Raw genomic sequence first — 21082 nt, forward strand, 5'->3', positions numbered from 1 at the left:
CCAATTTTTTGGTGTATTTTGACATATCTGTACCTGGTAAGGATTTTTTTGTGGACTTAGAATTTTTTATTAAATTCCTTCCCTTTGTTGTTCCTGTCCTCGGGCTTCAACAGTCAGGTTCTTTACATTTTGCTCCCATCCTCTGATATAATCCTTCGGGCGTATATTGTTCCGCTTGTCAGAGCTCTTGTTATGTAATTGTTTTATTACACTCCCGCGATGTCAGACATGTGATAAATGAAAATAATCATTTTTATACATTAATGAATCATCTTTTCATCATTAAAATATTGAGGTTCGTTTCATTATTGGCCTTGTAAAGGTTACATTTTCTTAATTGTTTTTATAGAAAGGTACAAAGACTATGTGTTTTCAAAGAGAAAGTACAAGGAAGTGACAGACAAGAGTCCATTGTTTGCTGTTGACTGTGAAATGGTAAGTCTTGGATTTTCAAGCCTTTTTGTTCAAAAATACAGTGTATCAAGTTGCATTTACTTATTAATGCAGAATATCCAGTCTCTCTTTTCATGGTATTTTGTGTCATGCCAGACAACATGATACTACCAATGTCCTGATTAATCATGGAGTCGTCAAATCATGAATAAATGATTCATGACATGATTGTCAATAAAATCATTCCTTGTTGAGGAATTTTGATGTTCGGCTGTAATGCTCACAGTTTAACCTAAATCTAGCAAGACTGTAACTCTTAAATATAAATGCACATATAAAATGACTTCTAATTAGGCAACAGGAAGTCCTAGGTAAAACAACATATCACTTATTATTTATATATATTTACAAGAAGGTTCGCTTTTCTTTATTCTCCAGGTACAGACCAGGGCTTCAATGATGGATCTTGCCAGAGTATCATTTGTTGATGAGAATCTACAAGTTGTTTATGATTCCTTTGTCAAACCATGGGCACCTGTCACTAATTATGTCACACAGTAAGTTTAGATTATTGCATACAATGACTTGTATAGAACTAATTACAGATTCGGGGAAAAAAAAAGAAAATAGAATTGGGATACTATTTGTCAGTTATTTTAAAAGTGTTGTGACAGAATGTAGGAAATCATTCCCCACACATCTGTTCAATTTGACTAAAAGTGGCAAAGTCACCCTTTTTGAATATGAAAAAAACATTAAAGTTTACTGGTAATAAAGATCAGCATAGATTGAAAAGTAACCATTTCAGAGATGCAAATGAGCAAAATTTAAACAAAATTAATTGAAAATTACAATATAATTGAAAACTGAATCAAAAAGGTGAGTTTCCCATCCCGGTTGAATTAAGGTTTGTTGGTATTTCAAGAGTATTTTTAGACTAAAGGAACTGAAGCGATTTTTGTGCTGTCTTGAAAGAGAAAGCTTTCTGTTCAAGTCCGGTCAACTTCAGAGGAGTTATATAGAATGTTTAAAGAAGGGAATAGGGTCATCTGTGGTCTTATTGTTAAGATAGGTGATAGAATAACATGCCCTTCACCATTGTTGGTTTGATACTAACTTTGCTTTGGGTTTAGAATTCTCTCATATAAGGAAGCCATTGTGCTAGCTTACAGAAGGTTGGTGGTTCTATCCAAGTTCACGCATAGGTCTGAAACAATGGCAGGAGGGTCTGAAACAATGACAGGAGGGTCTGAGGGTCTGAAACAATGGCAGGAGGGTCTGAAACAATGGCAGGAGGGTCACCTCATGCCTCCTATCACCATCAAAAACTGTAAAGTTGCCATATGGCCAATAATTGTGTTGGTGTGGTGTTAAACTCACAAAAAAATCAGTGAATGGATTTTGATGAAACTTGGCGTTGGCTGGTAGTTCTATCAAATTTGTTTAAATTGGCCAGTTTTGTTACACATAGGGGCAGCCAAAGCTAAGAAATAGAAAATCTTGAAATATCCTACTAAACCAAATGTCCAAATTTGAAATAATTTCACACAAATGGTCCTAATGTAGCCTTCTTCCAAGATTGTTCAAATCATTCTAATTCATTTAATAAACATTGCCACAAGGGGACTTGATCACTTTTCCCTACAAGTATATATAGTGAATACTTTCAAAAATCTTCTTGTGTGAAACTGCTGGCCTAGTTTTGAAATAACTTCAGACAAATAGTCATTGTGTGACTCTCTACCAAGATTTTTGCACTTTTAACAACTGAAGTTAATTACATTTACCCATTTTTCAACCAATAAACGCAGTATGATACTGCTTTATATGATTTGTGATGCTAATTTGCTGGGAATATATTAGAGCTGCTCTCTTCAAGAAATACATACTTTATTTTCCGCTGATGTATGCAAACAAATAATACAAAAATATGATGTTCATTATATACCTATTACATAATAAGAATAGAAACCTTGAAATATTTGTTATAAAAAGTGGTTTATTTTCAACAAAATATCATTTTACCATTCATCTGTATTGTCGCGGCACTTGACATTTAACTTAACATCAAACAAAAACAAACACAACAAAGTATTTCTTGTATTTACCACAATATTTCATGTCATATGCATTAAGAACTGTGAATAAATTAATCAGATATCATCCAAGAAACAACCATGTATACTTCAAACAGTTATAGTTAGCCATTGTCATCATGTTAGGTCACATCACTAATTTCGCGGTATAGCTCAACAACTGTGGCAGTCAAAACTATCATAGGTTAAAGAACACTAAATGTTATTCAAACTTTGAAATAGCTGTCTAACACAACACTCAAAAGTCATTAAACATCATATTAAACATTTTGTAAGAACTTTTATTAACATTAGCACTATTGCAAATATAATTCTCTTGGCAGTGACCGTATTGTTGGGGTATAATTCGTCATTCCTGTGACAGCTTTAGTTTTGAGATTTGTCTTTTCTTGTTAAAAGTGTACATGAAAATATATAATTATGATATCATAAGAAAAATTTAAAAAATAGTCACCAAACTTGTTTCTAAGATATATAACATTTAATCCCTTTATCTGAAAAAAAAAATCATTACAGTTCTGTCAGTGTTTGTTTTTTACTCTTTATTAAGATGATTTGAAACACTTTCAGTCCTACAATCAGATATTTTCTCCTTGAACAATTGATTTAAATGGCTAATGGACAATTTCAAATGCTGGAACCAAAGTCCACTTCTTGTTATTTTTCACCTTTTTATAAAACCTTGTCACTTATTAAACAAGTCATATCGAGGGCATGTAACAGTCACATTAGTTGTTATATCTATAAAATTTTAATATTTATTGATGAAGCAATCAAGTCACCATGTTAACATATATACATATATTGTCATTTTTATGCCATGATTTATGTTACCATAGGCTTGATTCTAGCTTAATTCTATATCACAAATGACACAATGCTATCACTCCCGATTTAAGAAGTATGAAGAAAATATGTGATGACCACAGACCAACCTTGAAGACCATTGTTGGGGATCTATTAAGAGACTGATACAGACTAAAGTATACGATTACATTGTTAATTGAAAATGATACTTCATTGAAAATGACAACTGCCTTACAAAAAAGGGCAGAAGTTTATGGTATATACAGATTTTATTTGGTTTGTCAAAGTTATCTTTTTATACTGTTGTAAAATATTAGGCTTATGATATAGATCAAATGAAGTTTGCTAAAAGTCTGCAGATGTGGAATCTTGCTGCATTATTTCTTTCTCTAACCTTCAGTGACATCATGTAGCAGAGTAAAGCTTTGTTAGGTTGGTTCTCCTGTTCCCAGCACTGTCCAAGTAGATTCAGTGCTGTTTCCCTGTGACCAAGGTTTCTCGTGGTTTCAATTGTTCTAGCAAGTTTAGCCAGTGCTTGATGCTGATCATCAAACCTCTGAAGGTGTCTGTAGGTCTTGTATTGTAGGAAATAGAGGTAAGGGAGGGAATCTACCACTGCCCAATCCATCCAGTAGTCCGTAAGTTCTCTATACAGCAAGTCATCTTGAGTTGATCGGAACATTTCATACTGCAGTTCCTGTGGAACACAATGAATCTCAGCAGGAGTAAATCTGACACAAAATGCACAGACACTTCTAACAGCCTTCTCATTTTGATGATATGCAAGTTCTTGAAACCTTTTCAATACTGTAGGTACTGGGAATGTATAGCATTCACATATTGGTTCAACATTATTAAAGCCATAACGTCTCACTATATCTCCTAAAGTTAATTCGGTTTCTACCATATACCCCACACTGTATAGAACAGATGCAAGTTTCAGTCTTCCAGAAGCAGCATCAGAATTCAGGCCTGCAGATAACCAGGTCAGTGCTTCTGGAGGTATGGTGTTGTTTGTCTGAATATTTATGGAGGCTATTACAGTTCCCAATGTTGAGCAGACCTGTGGTGCTATAAGACTGCTTGCTCTCTGTTCTAACTTACTTCCTTCTCTATAACATCTCTGATAATTTTCTAATACATTGAGCAGGTTCTGTACGGTTGTTACAGGACTGTTTTGAATTGTTGCTAATAACATTTTACTACTACACCTAGTGATTATCCGAGCTGTTTCGCGTAATAATCCTCCTGAAATGATGAGACAGTTTTCCTTTTTTGAAGGAATATTTTCTGCTATCGGATCTAACATGTTCAGTTTGATCTGCAGTCTTTGACCAAGGTCATCAATCTGAACCTCAAGCAATGCTTGACCTTCACTTTGTATTAGGTGAAACATTCTTTCTATCAACAGCGCTTTGACTTCAGGTGAAAACTGTCCTGCCATCAAGTTGTTTCTGGGTGTAATGAAATGTGGGCAGTTCTCCTGTTGTAAACATTTGTATAGTACATGTAAACAACATGATAAACATGTAAATAAATTATTTTCCTGCCATGCATTTGAATGTGTGTTTTCAATACAATGTAACAAAATTGTTTTACACATAAAACTTGTAATGTGACTTTCACCTGCATGATGAAGAAATGTTTTTAAAATCATTTTCATTAATACATAACAGCGTATTTGTGTAATGTTTAAACTAAACATTAAACATCTCTCTGCTTGTGAAGTAGAAATTCTCCATTCAAGCTCTGGATTCTGGCTGACTTTACTTGCAACAGGAACAACAAAACATCCATTATTTACTGCAAATCTCTTCATGTCTGCAGTGGGCCAGTTTCCTATTCCTTGCCTGTCTAACCAGGCTCTTGCTTCATATGGCCATGAATTACCATGGAAGGCAGGAACAACGTCAGTGTCTTTAATTCCAGGTCCTCCCTGTCTAGCCCATGATGGACCATGATATACACCACCTGCAGGCATAATATCTCTAAATAAAGTATTCTTTAGCAACACCCTTCCACTTGCATCTCTGACATGGTTCTTATCTAGAACATGTGCAGCAGGAAGAGGTACATCATCTCTGAGCTGTTGTAGAAGACAGTAACCTGGTGATGTAGTATTATCCTGGATCATCAGTAGATTGGTAAAGCCAGGTTCCCATTCTGCATAGTCCATTATCACATTATTATCATGTTTACATAATAGATAGTCTTTATCTGAATGAAGTCCTACTGTTGTTGTGCCCTCGGAACTGCTGCCAAACATGTGAACTGAAAGCCTTTTATTGCATTTAGACCTCTCTGTAATTGTCTGCATAGTTTCCTGCAGTAAGGCTGACCTTCTCATCTTAAGCAAAGTTCTCTCATTAACTCCAATATCATCAAGGACCTCTGACAGTCTCAGAGACAGGTTGGTTTGATAGTCAGGAATACGATACATTCTGCAAATACAAATATAACAGTTGTAGGGCTGTGTGAATAAGGTAGCTGACTGTAAGTCACTTGTCCCTTACCACTGTGTTTCAAAAGCTCACTTTATCATGGGAGGAAGCCACACAGGTGGCTAATGGAAATTCTGTGGTTCTACCTAAAGTGAAATAATGCCTAGGGTTCAGTTGGGTGTCTTTTTCCACTATCAAGAACTGGAAAGTCCACAAATAACCTGTAATTGTGTCTGTGTAATGTTAAACTCAACAAAAAGTTGAATGCAGAGGACACAAGCATTTTCACTTATAAATAAATTTCAGCTGATATTTACACTAATACAAAGTGAAAAATAAAAGCCAGTTTTTGATGTAATATTTACTAAACTCATTTATTTCCTTTTTTTCATGTTTTTTTTTTTTTTAAATTTTTTAACATGAATCAGTTACATGAAACTAAAGCTTGAGTCTGTATAAAGTCAAATACATGTAAATCCTATTTATTATAAGATATCTGATCCACAAATAAGCAAGTTCTATAACAATGCTATTAAAATAAATCAAATATTAATGCCTGGTAAGCTCATATCATTTTAGTATCATTGAAAGTGTAATGTCTACTGAAAAAAAAAGAAAATGTAAACTCCATGATAAAATACATTATAGAATCTCTATATTTTTACTTTTTAATTTTCATTGATATTTCAACAGAAATCCAGTTATTACAGACTGTAATATTTATCATTTCACAGTCAAAAAACATGACTGTAGTGATTCATGCATATTATTTATGGTCATCTTATTTACTAAATCATGTTCAGCAGACACAAATCTTTTGGATGATACCAATTCTTTTGTGGATTGGATACCTTAACCCTTAGCCTGCTGCAGGCGAATTTAACAGCCTTTGCAAACAGCTTGGAACCAGATCAGACGCCGATTAAATCGGCGTCTGATCAGGTTCCAAGCTGTTTGCTACTCTGACAATATTTCTTCCAATTTTGGAGCAAATTAAATGAACTTTACAATTTTAGCAGACGACATTTCCAGCAGACGACAATTTATCTAGCATGCTAAAGGTTAAACAGATTATTTTATAAAAGAGAAAAGTATTATAAATTTCAATGTAAAAAAAATCTATATATAATAAGAGCTTTTTAGTTTTATCATTAACTATATTGATAAGTTTATTAGTTTTCATACCTGTAGAATGTATAGTATAAAGTTTTCTTCTGAATATTTAACAGTATTTTCTCTTTTAATATTTGGATTTTTTGGGGGTAATTCCCTTTCTGGCTTTTAGGTCATCAGGGGAAGTAGTCTAATTACACATGTTGAGTGTGTGCTGAAGTTCTGTCCCTTGATAGTAACATTGCCATGCACTCCTCTGTCTGGATGTTTGTCTGTCTGCCTGTCTGTCCATCTGTTGACAAAAAGCAAATCCTATAAAAACTTTAATAGTACTAGACTAAGTATGTAAGATGTTTTAAGGTAAAGGAAACCTTGAATGGAAATTTGCTATTTTGTTTGAAAACAGGACCGTAGTTATGGTCACTATGGAAACAAAGAAGTAAAATCAACAGATTAGTAGGAAAAATGTTAAAGAGGATAACAGATAATAATGTGACCTCATATGGTCGGGGTATCAGGTTGGTCTTATTATCAGGTTTGCTTGAGAAATTGAAAACATAAACATCTATCTAGAGCTTCTAACTCCATGTAGAAGTAAAATCTGGTTGTCTTGCTACAAAGTTGATTAGTTGGATTTATTCAACAGTACTACGGTATTATAAATATATGGTATTTGTTTGTTTCATTGTAAGGTTGAAATACATTTCATGGAGTGAACACCTGATATGCAATATTGTCCTAAATGGCACAGCCACAATTGAAAATTTAAATAATAGTGTTCACAAGGGAAATTTATATACAGTCGAGTCCACTTAATACGAACCCGCTTGATACAAATTTCTGGATAAAACTAACAAAATCCAGATTCCCCGATCAAGTCCTTCTATTTCTTTTGTAAAATTATTCCCATATAAGCAAACTCACTTCATACGATTAATCAGTAGATACGAACACATTTTGGAAGTCCCAATTAGCTTATATATGTTATAATTTTCCATCTTTTGATATGAATTAATTTTAGAAGTTGGCGGACATTCCGCCCTTGTTACGTTTGACTATTTAACTACAGTGCTGATACTAAATCGAAGTGAATAAAACGTGTTGAAAATAATGATATTGTCAACCTTTTTGTGCCTCGTGGTAATTGGACAATGAAGTAGTTCACACTTACACAAAAACAAATACTCGATCCATTGTGTATCATGTCAATATAAAACATTTTAATTAATTGACAGGGAAAGATCTAAAGAGGTGTAAATAATTGTAAACACATTATTGACGTTCTCTTGTCGATATAGTTATGCTGTGTCTTGTAAAATATACAAACTTTTATCCCTCTTAGAATGATTATATAGTTCACGCTTCATAATAGAAATAATGATGACGGTGGATATAATTTGGCGCTCTGAACCTTGACAGTTTCACGTGTTTAAGTATGACTTTTTTTGAGTAAATTCAATGTTATCTGAATAAGTTTATTGAATTATTAGTTTAAAACTATTAACTTCTTCAATAATATTATATCAGTATCTATTCATCAGTGATACTGGTGATACTGCCCAACTTGCTCAGACAAATTATCTGGTGAGTCAAACATTCATTAATACGAATTTCATTTGATATGAACATACAGTCGAACTTCGATGGTTCGAACTCGAGAGTCCCGTGGAAATTACTTCGAGTTTTCCTTTGTTCGAGCCATCCAGATGGTGGCCATTTTGAAGTTTCTAATTAGGGGGCATGTAGTGTTACAAACCATCATAATATATTGTATCATCATAGCTAAATGTGTGTATGATATGATGATAAATAAAAAAAACAAATGCTTTATGATTTATTTTTAAACATGACATAGATACAAAAAAACAACACACAGATAAAACAGTAACATAATTATAAGAATTTAATGAAGACAGCATCAAATAGAAATATATGAATAGAAAACCTTTATAAATCATAGTCCAGTACAAATAACAAATATTTTGCTTTACAGTAGCCGACTTAGCTACCCCTCGCTTTCAGGTCCTTTACTAAATAAAATTTTTCAACCCTGCTAAGACAGTATGAAAGTTCAGATCTCCCATTTTTATGCAGAAAAAATAAAGATAGAAATTGCTTAATAATTTCAAATAATAATAATAATAATTCAAATAATTTTAATGTATAAATAAAAGCACATTAAAGTATTGCAATGATCAAAAGTTACTTTGTTTGATTTTTTTGTCGTATACTGACGCTAATTACATAAGCGTGTGATAATTACGCATGCGCAGATTAAAGGGGGAGCTTGGCGAATGTCAGGCAGAGGTGTAAAAAACTGTAAACACAAGCCACAACTGAATAGATGGAATTATCACTGTAATTAAGCCGAGGGGACCACCAAATGAGTTCAAGTGTTCGAATTTTCGAAGTTCGAATGATCCGAGGTAGAACTGTATAGAATAAAAAAGGAATAAATTTGGGACCGTGCAAAGAGTTTGCACAATCCCGGGTGTTCGAAAGATCCGAGTTCGACTCATCGAAGTTCATCTTCAACTCCCAGGTCCAGATGAGTTTTTAATAAAGCGAGTTTGACTGTATCATGATGTCTGAGTTGAAAAATGGTCAAATATGAAATTTCCAGATTTCTTTTAGTACATTTATTGCAGTGGAGCTTACCGGTATATCTTTATGTTTGTCTAGGTTTTACAAATATCTTTATTGATTTATACATTCAAGTGTAGCTACATACTAGTGAAGAATAAAGATGATATTTTGGACTGTTTTTAATTATTGAAAATATCAATTTTGTTTCAATGATTCATTCCAGTATTTCATGATAAGCACAAAACAACAGGTCTGATCTGAAAGTAACAATATTTTTTTGAATTTGTTTAGATTTGATAAAATTAACTTTTTAGAATGTTTTACTTGTAAACCAAAATATATTCTGTAATAATCTAAAACCTTTCTGTCAGTCTCGAGTTGAATTTTACTGTCTAATAATCAAGATAATTAAAGAAAAGCATTTATTAAATGTAACGTAATTATAGGGCATGTGTATTTTATTTCTGAAAAAGTTTGATATTCATTCCTAAAACCACTATATTCATTGTTAAAATGTTTCGTTCTACCCTTAGCTAGTGTAGAATCCCTGTTTTCATGTTTGAATTAATAATTTGTGACATTTAATTTAAAGCAGACTTTTCACAGCAATTTTATGGGAGGAAAATCTAACATGGCTAGCTTATCCCAGAGCCCGTAAGGACAAGTAGAAGTTTACTATATAACCATTATACAGACAGGGGCCTCTTCGGCCTAGTGGTTAAGGTTGCTGACTTCAAATCACTTGCTCCTCAGCATTGTGAGTTCAAGCCTTGCGGCATAGAATTTTTCATGAGAGAAGATACCTACCTGGCTTACGGGTGGTTGGTGGTTCTATCCAGGTGCCTGCCCTTTATGAAATAATGCATGATGGAGCACTTTGGGTCTTCCTCCACCTTGAAAAGCTGATGTTAAACCCAATAAAAATAAAATCACAAAGACGAGTAGAAAATAGTCCGTGACAAAAACAGACAAGTTAAAATCGCCAACCCTATGCAAGTAAGCATTTAGACTTTTTCCGACTAACTAAAGCAAATGTTTATGATGACATATGCGTCTTGATACCACAACATTTTCTCATAAAGAACTGGATTTGATGCAAATAAAAATGGAAATCCCACTTTTATTTTACAGATTCAGCGGAATAACCAAGGAAATATTAGATCCGGTGACAACGAGACTACAAGATGTTCAGTGGGTTATACAGACATATCTCCCACCTGATGCCATTTTGTGTGGTCAGTCCATCTGTGGGGATCTAGCAAGTATGAAGGTAACTTCACCATTTTATAATAACATTTTTTCTTGAACAATAGAACAAATTTTTTCTTGGGATGAGAGCAAAAGTGGCCTATGTACATACAGGTACAGCACAGAACAGATTCGATCTGTTCACTGCATATATGTATTACTTGATCTAAATTTACTTGGTCGAAATACTGAGTATTCATTTGCTTTCACAATTATTGTTTCATCAATATGTTATATGGAAATGTCTTCCAGTATGTACATTAAATCAAGTTTACCAGTACATTTTAAATTATTTTTCTATTGCATGCTCCTTGCACTGTAAAACTGCTTGAATTGAAGTTAATTGTTTTATACTACAACTTTATAGTTATTTTTGCCTAAATATCCTGTTTCAGTCAAGTTAGACCACTATGATAATGATTTGAGAAAATACAGTTTTGATACCTACAAGGTGTAATTTGGTTAAAGACTCTGTGACTGAAGTGATTCAGTTTAGCTCAGCTTTGCCATAGACTCAAAGTGAGCTTTTGCGGCCACTTGATGTCCATCATCTGCCATGCGTCTGTCAACATTTTCTAAAAAACATTCTTCTTCAAAACTACTTGGCAGATTTATACCAAACTTTGCAGTAAAGATCCATGGGTGGCCCCTTCCAAATTTGCCCAAAGAATAAAAATCCATACAGAACTGTGGTTGCCATGGCAAGTGAATGGAACTTTCCTCAGAAACTGTGAGCTGGATTTCAAAAATATGTTGTGGGGATGAACTCTAGGTGACCCTTTATCAAAATAGCATAAGTTATATAAATTATTTTTTGGTAAAAATTAAGGCCAGCAGGGGATGGGGCTTATTTTTCCTCAATGGCTATATTTTGAATTTCAAAAATCTTTTTCAAAACCTAGGCAGATTCACACCATGCTTCAAAATCTTCTTCATAGAGACTGGTAGTCAGATTTCAAAGTTATTTAAGTTTGTAGAAATGATTTCTAGGTACCTTTCTAGCAAAATTGCTCAAGCCATTCTATTTCGTTCAAAAACTGCCACCAGGGTGTGAGGCTTATTTTCCCTATATGACTATCTCATAAATTTCAAAAATCTTCTTCTCTGAAACCTAAAGACATAGAGCGTAGGTATTTCGTGTTTCATTTTTAGCTCAAGGTGAGCTTTTGTGATCGCCCTGTGTCTGTCGTCCGTCCGTCGTCAACAATTTGACTGTTAACACTCTAGAGGTCACAATTTTGGCCCAATCTTAATGAAACTTATTCAGAATGTTACCCTCAATAAAATCTTGGACGAGCTCGATATTGGGTCATCTGGGATCAAAAACTACGTCACCAGGTCAAATCAAAGGAAGAGTTGTTAACACTCTAGAGGTCACAATTTTGGCCCAGTCTTAATGAAACTTGGTCAGAATGTTACCCTCAATAAAATCTGGGGTCAAAAACTAGGTCACCGGGTCCAATCAAAGGTCACAATTTTGATCCAATCTTCATGAAACTTGGTCAGCATATTACCCTCAATTAAATCTTGGACGAGTTTGATATTGGGTCATCTTGGGTTAAAAACTAGGTCACTAGGTCAAATCAAAGGAAAAGCTTGTTAGTACTGTAGAGGCCACATTTATGACTTTATCTTCATGAAACTTAGTCAGAATGTTAATCTTGATGATCTTTAAGTCAAGATCGAATCTGGGTCATGTGGGGTCAAAAACTAGGTCACCGGGTTAAATCAAAGAAAAGTTAGTTACAACTGTAGAGACCACATTTATGACCATATCTTAATGAAAATATCTTGATGATCTTAAGGTCAATAGGTCAGGTGAGCGATACAGGGCCTTCATGACCCTCTTGTTTAGTGAAATTTTACCAAGATTGCTCCAGTTATAACCCCAAGGTCAATATTGATCACGCCCCTAGGTCTCTTCAATTTACATAGAGCGCTATAGGAAAAACGTAAAAAATGTTATACTGAAACAAAGAGGCTCATAGCTTAGATATTTGCATTCGTCATTGTCTAATGGTCCTTTACTAAGATTGTTCAAATCGTGAGCAAGGCTCCATTTGAAGCCCCACCCCGGGGCCACTTATTTTTTAAATGGCATTAATAGGAAAAAATACTTAAAAAAACTATCTGCTCATATTTCCTAGACTGTTTAATTATAATTGCCTGATGACCCCAAATAATTAGGGGCCACATGACTGTGACCTTTACCTACTGTTTTTTTAAGATACAGCCTTGAAATTTGGTTTTGCCTCCGATCTTAAAACTGGCTGTCACTGACATGTATATGACATAATGACCTACTTCCTTAATATTTTACCATCAGTTTGACATTTGAAACATTAATTATTGTCCGAACAACTGGGAAAAGATTTCAATGCTTACTTATATTTTACTTTCTTACCTGATTTTACTTGTCACACTTGTCTGTGTAGCTCATATTACTCAGGTGAGCGATCCAGAGTCATCATGGCCCTCTTGTTTACTATATTGTGGAGGGTGTTTTCAGTCATTGGCGAAGAACAAGTCAGGACTGGTACAGAATCAGTAACACTGGTTGCGGTTACATAACTGAAATACTGTTGAAAAACAGCTTAAACCCCAAAATAAATATCCTGAATCATATGAAGTTAGCAGTATTAAGTTCATTCTATACTTTGCATTTTCTTGGGTAGAAATATATTTTGGGGCTGCATTCATAATAGATGACAGAATATTTCATGTGATGAACTTAACTTCTATAAATGTTTTACAGATTTTCCATCCATATGTTATCGACACTAGTGTGATATATAACCTGACTGGCAACAGAAGAGTTAAGTCAGGTTTGAAAAGACTGTCTTCTATATTTCTCAGGTACACATCTCAATACATATACAATTATATGTCTTTGTAATCTTTTCACTGGAGATTTCTTGATTGATTTCATTTGTTGCCTTTATGTAAATACATTTAAGAAAATTAAAAACACATCATCCATTTTTGGCAAATATTTCATTTCTATAACTTGTATACAAATACTTTGATATACGATTATGATCATTCATTAAATTCAGTCAAATATTGTGGTTTCATTGATGACCCTTGATGCATGACCATTGTCACCTTTGCACATGGAGCTTGTGTTGTAATTCATACAGTGGACACAGTGGTCCTGTGGTAACAGTGTTTGACTATCAGTGTTTGACTATGAAATTAGGGGTTGATAGTACAAGACCTCTGCTTTTCCAACCAGAAATTAAGTTTGAGAAAAGAGTCTTTTATATAGGTGCTTTACACCTTGCATGCTAAAGGACCAGGAAAGCTTCTGGAATTGGAGCATCTTCTGTATCTTGCACTGTCGTCCAACTTAAAATAATTACAGTATGCAGGAGGAGTCAACTGTACAGGTTACTGGTAGCAACTACAAACAAGCGTCAATACAACACAATACAATTCATGTCATACAGAATCCAGAATATGCATTTGTTCCTTATAGCTGTAGCCAATTACACGATTCCTTCAGATTTGTGGGACTTTTCTAAAATGTTTATCATGCCCCCTTCGAAGAAGAGGTAAATTGTTTTGCAGCGCCGAATGGTATGTAGACCAGTCCGTTTCCAGATGATAACTCAAGAATGCTTGAGCCTAGGATCTTGAAAATTGAAAGGGAGGTTGGTCATAACCAGCAAATGAGCCCTGTTGATTTTGAGATTAGTAGGTCAATGGTCAAAGTGACCTGGAACAGTTAAACGGTTAAACGCAATTTAATATAAAGGTTGATCCTGACCAGCAGATGACCCCTAATCATTTTGAGGTCAGTAGATCAAAGGTCAAGGTCACATTGACCCAAAACAGTAGAACTTTTGTGTACAGTGACCAAATACTTTCTGTTCTTTTTGCAAATACTTAATGCATCCAGGGGGCATTATGTGTGTACAAGCTCTTGTTATCAACTTTAATTCTTCTCAGATGTTGGTGTATCTCATAAATCTTTTGTTGAATCATTGTTATCACTGTTCACTCTAAGTGGGCAACCTGTGATGTAGGAAACCTTGTATAACACGTGACAATTCAATAAGGTCAACACCTACAAAAACATTTTGCAATATATCAGCTCAAACTTTCATATTTGGAGATACTGGTCAATATTGCTGAACAAAAGCATGATTTTTGAATATTTTCATTTCAGAAAGGGTATTCAGGAGGGCCATGAGGGTCACAATTCAGTGGAGGATGCCCAGGCTACCATGGAACTTGTGCTGCTAAAACTCAGAAACAGTAAACCAGTCTTACATTTTTGCAGATTACACAGAAGTCTTGCCTTGTTTTAACTGATTTTGATAATATGTTAAAATTGGTCAGATATGATGAAAAGTTAAAAATGAAAGCTGCGGCTAAATTTGCATGTTTTCTCACAAAGTCCCAAGCAGTATGCCTTGACAATAGTATTCACTCATGTAATGGCTTGTTGCTCGATAGTCAAGACCGTTGCCGATGACGACATCCACCAGTAGCTTTGACTGTTGATTGACAAAGCCATTCAATAAGTGTATGATAAAATTTTCCTATATTTTCAAGTTTCGACTGAAGCCTAGCAAAATTTAGTGTTTGACTTTAGACAGGTCAGTAGCACAAACTATGGACCAGCAATGTATTTAAGTAACCATGTAATATTACATAAGGTACTGTTATAATGAAGCATTATAATTGATAGCAATAATTTAAATACTTTTAATCAGGATATTCTGCACAACTAGAACAAGATTACTGGATTGAAAATATGTGTAAGCAAACAAATCTGGCAGTTCTAAGAAGCCAAGTATTGATCACATACCGATTCTGTTATAATCTTTTAGCTCACCTATCACAAAGTGACAAGGTGAGCTTTTGGGACCACGCAGCGTCCGTCATCCGTCCGTGCGTAAATGTTTGCTTGTGACCACTCTAGAGGTCACATTTTTCATTGGGTCTTTATGAAAATAGGTCAGAATGTTCACCTTGATGATATCTAGGTCAAGTTCGAAACTGGGTCACGTGCGGTCAAAAACTAGGTCAGTAGGTCTAAAAATAGAAAAACCTTGTGACCTCTCTAGAGGCCATATATTTCAAAGATCTTCATGAAAATTGGTCAGAATGTTCACCTTGATGATATCTAGGTCAAGTACGAAACTGGGTCACGTGCCATCAAAAACTAGGCCAGTAGGTCAAATAATAGAAAAACCTTGTGACCTCTCTAAAGGCTATATTTTTCATGGGATCTGTATGAAAGTTGGTCTGAATGTTCATCTTGATGATATCTAGTTCAAGTTCGAAACTGGGTTATGTGCAATCAAAAAATAGGTCACATGCAATCAAGAACTAGGTCAGTAGGTCTAAAAATAGAAAAACCTTGTGACCTCTCTAGAGGCTATACTTGTGAATGGATCTTCATATAAATTGGTCAGAATGTTCATCTTGATGATACCTAGGTCAAGTGGGTCACGTGTCATCAAAATGTAGGTCAGTAGGTCAAATAATGAAAAAATCTTGTGACCTCTCTAGAGGTCATATTTTTCATGGAATCTGTATGAAAGTTGGTCTGAATATTTATCTTGATGATATATGGTTCAAGTTTGAAACTGGGTCAACTGCAATCAAAATCTAGGTCAGTAGGTCTTAAAATAGAAAAACCTTGTGACCTTTCTAGAGGCCATACCCTTGAATGGATCTTCATGAAAATTGGTCAGATTGTTCATTTTGATGATATCTAGGCCAAGTTTGAAACTGGGTCACGTGACATAAAAAACTAGGTCAGTAGGTCAAATAATAAAAAAAACCTTGTGACTTCTCTAGAGGCCATACTTTTCATGGGATCTGTATGAAAGTTTGTCTGAATGTTCATCTTGATGATATCTAGGTCAAGTTTGAAACTGGGTCAACTGCGGTCAAAAACTAGGTCAGTAGGTCTAAAATTTGAAAAATCTTTTGACCTCTCTCGAGGCCATATTTTTCAATGAATCTTCATGAAAATTGGTCAGAATTTTTATCTTGATGATATCTAGGTCAAGTTCAAAACTGGGTCACATGAGCTCAAAAACTAGGTCACTATGTCAAATAATAGAAAAAACGACGTCATACTCAAAACTAGGTCATGTGGGAACAGGTGAGCAATTCAGGACCATCATGGTCCTCTTGTTTGTTTCTGTTAAGTTGGCATATTCATTCTTTTAAATCTTAACTAAATGCACTAATTTTCCATTGCCTGAAAATATATACTGATACATTTTTCAGACATAGAGTTTGGTGATATATCAATGCTGGAGCCAGATTTATCAGATTCTGTTAACGGTAGTATTGCAAATACTCCTAATACATCTGATGGAGTAAACAATCCTGATGAGGATGATAATAAACCTATAGAGGAGGATACTGAAAATAACAGCAGAGACACAGATGTAACTGATACTGTTGATGACGACACAAGTCCCACAAGGGAAATAACTGAAAAAAGAAATGAAAACACAAATGCTAAAAGTGTAATGGAAACTGAAAATGAACAGAAAGGAAGTGAAAATGTGACAGATGTAGCAGAGAGTGGTTGTAATCAAAGTGACAACAAAGATGCAACACTAGAGACAGACAAGGCTACTAGTGATAAACTTAGTGGACAATGTGAATCTTCCAATTTAACTAAAACATTAACGTCACACAATAGGGAAAATTCTGATATTTGGAAGAGAAGACTTTTCTTTCAAAATGAAGGCAGCAAATTCATCGAAAATTTTCTTCACAGAATACAAAACCAGAGGTTGCAAAGGCGTGAAGGTAAGCTTGATTATTGTCAAATTTCTTATTATGACTTTACTTGTATCTTTTTCAAAGTTTGTTTTAATCAGTGATACAGGTTTTGAATTATTATGTCTCCCCCAGGAGACATATTGTTTTTGCCCTGTCCGTCCATCCGTCTGTCCGTCCGTCCTTCCGTCAGTCCGTCTGTCCGTCCGTCCGTACGTCACATTTCATTTCCGAGCAATAACTGGAGAACCATTTGACCTAGAACCTTCAAACTTCATAAGGTTGTAGGGCTGCTGGAGTAGACGACCCCAATTGTTTTTGGGGTCACTCCGTCAAAGGTCAAGGTCACAGGGGCCTGAGCATTGAAAACCATTTCCGATCAATAACTAGAGAACCACTTGACCCAGGATGTTGAAACTTCATAGGATGATTGGTCATGAAGAGTAGATGACCCCTATTGATTTTGGGGTCACTCCGTCAAGGGCAAGGTCACAGGGGCCTGAACATTGAAAACCATTTCCAATCAATAACTTGAGAACCACTTGACCCAGAATGTTGAAACTTCATAGGATGATTGATCATGAAGAATAGATGACCCCTATTGATTTTGGGGTCACTCCGTCAAAGGTCAAGGTCACAGGGGCCTGAACATTGAAAACCATTTCCGATCAATAACTAGAGAACCACTTGACCCAGAATGTTGAAACTTCATAGGATGATTGATCATGAAGAGTAGATGACCCCTATTGATTTTGGGGTCACTCCGTCAAAGGTCAAGGTCACAGGGGCCTGAACATTGAAAACCATTTCCGGTCAGTAACTTGAGAACCACTTGACCCAGAATGTTGAAACTTAATAGGATGATTGGTCATGCAGAGTAGATGACCCCTAACGATTATGGGGTCACTCTGTGAAAGGTCAAGGTCACAGGGGCCTGAACATTGAAAACCATTTCCGGTCAGTAACTTGAGAACCACTTGACCCAGAATGATGAAACTTCATAGGATGATTGGTCATGCAGAGTAGATGACCCCTAACGATTTTAGGGTCACTCTGTTAAAGGTCAAGGCCACAGGGGCCTGAACATGGAAAACCATTTCCAATCAATAACTTGAGAACCTCTCGACCCAGAATGTTGGAACTTCATAGGATGATTGTTCATGCAGAGTAAATGGCCCCTATTGTTTTTGGGATCACTCCGTTAAAGGTCAAGGTCACAGGGGCCTGAACATTGATAACCAGTTCCGATCAATAACTTGAGAACCACTTGACCCAGAATGTTGAAACTATATAGGATGATTGAACATGCAGAGTAGATGACCCCTATTGATTTTGGGGTCAGTCTATTAAAGGTCAAGGTCACAGTGGCCTGTTCATGTAAAATCATTTTTTGGAAATAACTTGAGAACCACTTGACCTACAATGTTGAAACTTAATAGGATGATTGGACATGCAGAGTAGATGACCCCTATTTATTTTGAGGTCACTTGATCAAAGGTCAAGGTCACAGGAGCCTGAACAGTGACTTGAGAACCACTAGGCCAAAAGTGTTGAAATTTAGCAGGATGACTGGACATGCCAAGTAGATGATCCCTATTGCAGCCAACCATCAGTGTCTCTTTGACTTTCGCTCCTGACCCCTATTGACTTCTTGCCTATAGGACTTTGCATTGGGGGAGACATGCGCTTTTTTACAAAAGCATTTTCTAGTTTTCCAAGGTGTAACAGATTTAGAGCAGTAAACTCAGGGCTGGAAAAGCAGGTGCTTGCATGACTGATAAATTAGAAATCCTGTACTTAACACAGGGGTCTAGCTAGGTCCAATTTTTTTGTGAGAAGTGGGCAGACTTTAGGAAGAAGTTTCCTACAGCAATGCTGTTGAGTGATACGAAAGGTGGCTGTAATTTTCTTGTTTCTGTATAAAAAACATTGAAGTGACCATTCATTTTCTCAGGTCATTTCCCATACAGTGGTTATTGTTTCATTACAAAATTCAGAAAAAAAGTCGTTTTTAAAATTCAAGCCGATGCTGTTAATCTAACCAGCTGATTTTTGATGATATCTGTATGAAGTATTTATTATTAACACGGAGTCACCACCTTGGTGAACAATATCTTGCTCGTATAAAACTGAAAGTAAACTGTGTAAACTACATATTCAAATCAATTCATCGATGGAAGGCAATTTAACGTAGTTAATACATTACATGTCATTCTTTTACTATAGATAACAAATAATTGTGTACAATATTCCAATTAATGGAACAGTTAATCAGCAATTTCTTTATGAAACATTGATTTTTGCACTCGAACATGTTAACAATTAAACGCAAAGTGTCAAAGACATAACTGCGGCGCTAATTGGCTGAACACTGAAGTAGGCAGAGCTTAAATTATGCTATCGGCGTGTGTCTCTGTGTATTCAATATTCATTTTGACACCATGCAAATTGTCAATAGTCCAGGTAGCGGTAATTAGCGAATGCGGATATCAAAGAAAATGGGGCAACTTGCATTTCGCTTTGAGGTTAGTTTTGAGCGAAGTTTAAAGTTCCAAAGTGCCCATTTCGCTCATTTCGCCCACTCGCGAGAGCCCTGTTAACAAGCACTGAATAATGAGTGAAAAATTTTATTTTTGCAAGAAATGTGATGTGTGTATTATATATGACCATAAACAGTAACATAATGCACAGGCGCTTGAAGCTCTTTCAACAGATATATATGTATTATCATATCACACCCACTTAATATACTATGAAGTTTGCTTTGGGTGTGTAAAGTAAATTTATGTTGATCAAATGCTCCATTAATGTTAAATCATGTAGATCCAAAGCAGGGGATGAAAACCCTAGTCAGTTTGTTCTCTGTCTGCAATGTTGGAGCATGCCGTTGTAACGTTGTAAACTGACCGCAATAGAATAATAATGCCCGGTCATTATTTTATATAGAATAATGACCCCTTTTCTATAAAAGACTGACACCCCTTATAAAATGAAAGGGGGTTACAATTCTATGTGAGGGTCATTCTTCTACAGGTGGGGTAGTCATAATATTATGACCCCCTATATAGAGGCACTATTCTATATAAAATAATGACCAGGGGGATAAAAAATAATGAGGGCTGTGGTGGGGAATAGTTTTGGGGTGGCATTATTCTATGGGGTTCAGTTTTCAACATTACAACGGTCCTCTTGTTAAGCCCCCTTTCAAAGGAGGGGTATATTGTTTTGCAGATGTTGGTTGGTCTGTTGGTCAGAATGTATACCAATCTGTTTCCAGATGATAACTCAAGAAAGCTTTGGCCTAGGATCATGAAAGTTGATAGGAAGGTTGGTCATCACCAGCAGATGACTTCTATTGACTTTGATATCTGTATGTAAAAGGTCAAGGTCATAATGACCCTGAACAGTTAAACAGTTTCCAAATGATAACACAAGAACGCTTTGGCCTAGGATCATGAAAGTTGATAGGAAAGTTGGTCATGACCAGAAGATGATCCCTATTGATTTTGAAATTGGTGTGTCAAAGGTCAAGGTCATTGTGACCCTGAACAGTTAAACAGTTTCCAGATGATAGCTCAAGAATGCATATAGGCTTAGGATCATGAAAGTTGATAGGAAGTGTGGTCATGACCAGGAGATGAC

The 21082-nt window shown here is 35.5% G+C and overlaps 2 protein-coding genes across 2 annotated transcripts in view; one reads left to right on the top strand and one right to left on the bottom strand.

The window, feature by feature from the left end:
• LOC123561923 (uncharacterized) overlaps nt 1-21082 on the top strand; it is a 54836-nt gene that overhangs the window by 29215 nt on the left and 4539 nt on the right. The window contains exons 7-12 of the mRNA XM_053528376.1: nt 350-435; nt 832-950; nt 10568-10706; nt 13440-13540; nt 14856-14944; nt 16937-17470. Of these exons, the coding sequence (XP_053384351.1) occupies nt 350-435; nt 832-950; nt 10568-10706; nt 13440-13540; nt 14856-14944; nt 16937-17470 (1068 nt within the window). The remainder of the gene's footprint in view (nt 1-349; nt 436-831; nt 951-10567; nt 10707-13439; nt 13541-14855; nt 14945-16936; nt 17471-21082) is intronic.
• Nucleotides 2269-7633, bottom strand: LOC123563065 (uncharacterized). The gene is made up of 2 exons (XM_053528382.1): nt 6923-7633; nt 2269-5737 (listed from the first exon to the last, which is right to left on the bottom strand). Exon 2 carries the CDS (start codon nt 5734-5736, stop codon nt 3628-3630), a length of 2109 nt encoding a protein of 702 aa, XP_053384357.1. The 5' UTR covers nt 5737; nt 6923-7633; the 3' UTR covers nt 2269-3627.

The sequence above is a fragment of the Mercenaria mercenaria genome, chromosome 2 (genome assembly GCF_021730395.1).
Source record: "Mercenaria mercenaria strain notata chromosome 2, MADL_Memer_1, whole genome shotgun sequence".
Classification (NCBI taxonomy): Eukaryota; Metazoa; Mollusca; class Bivalvia; order Venerida; family Veneridae; genus Mercenaria; species Mercenaria mercenaria.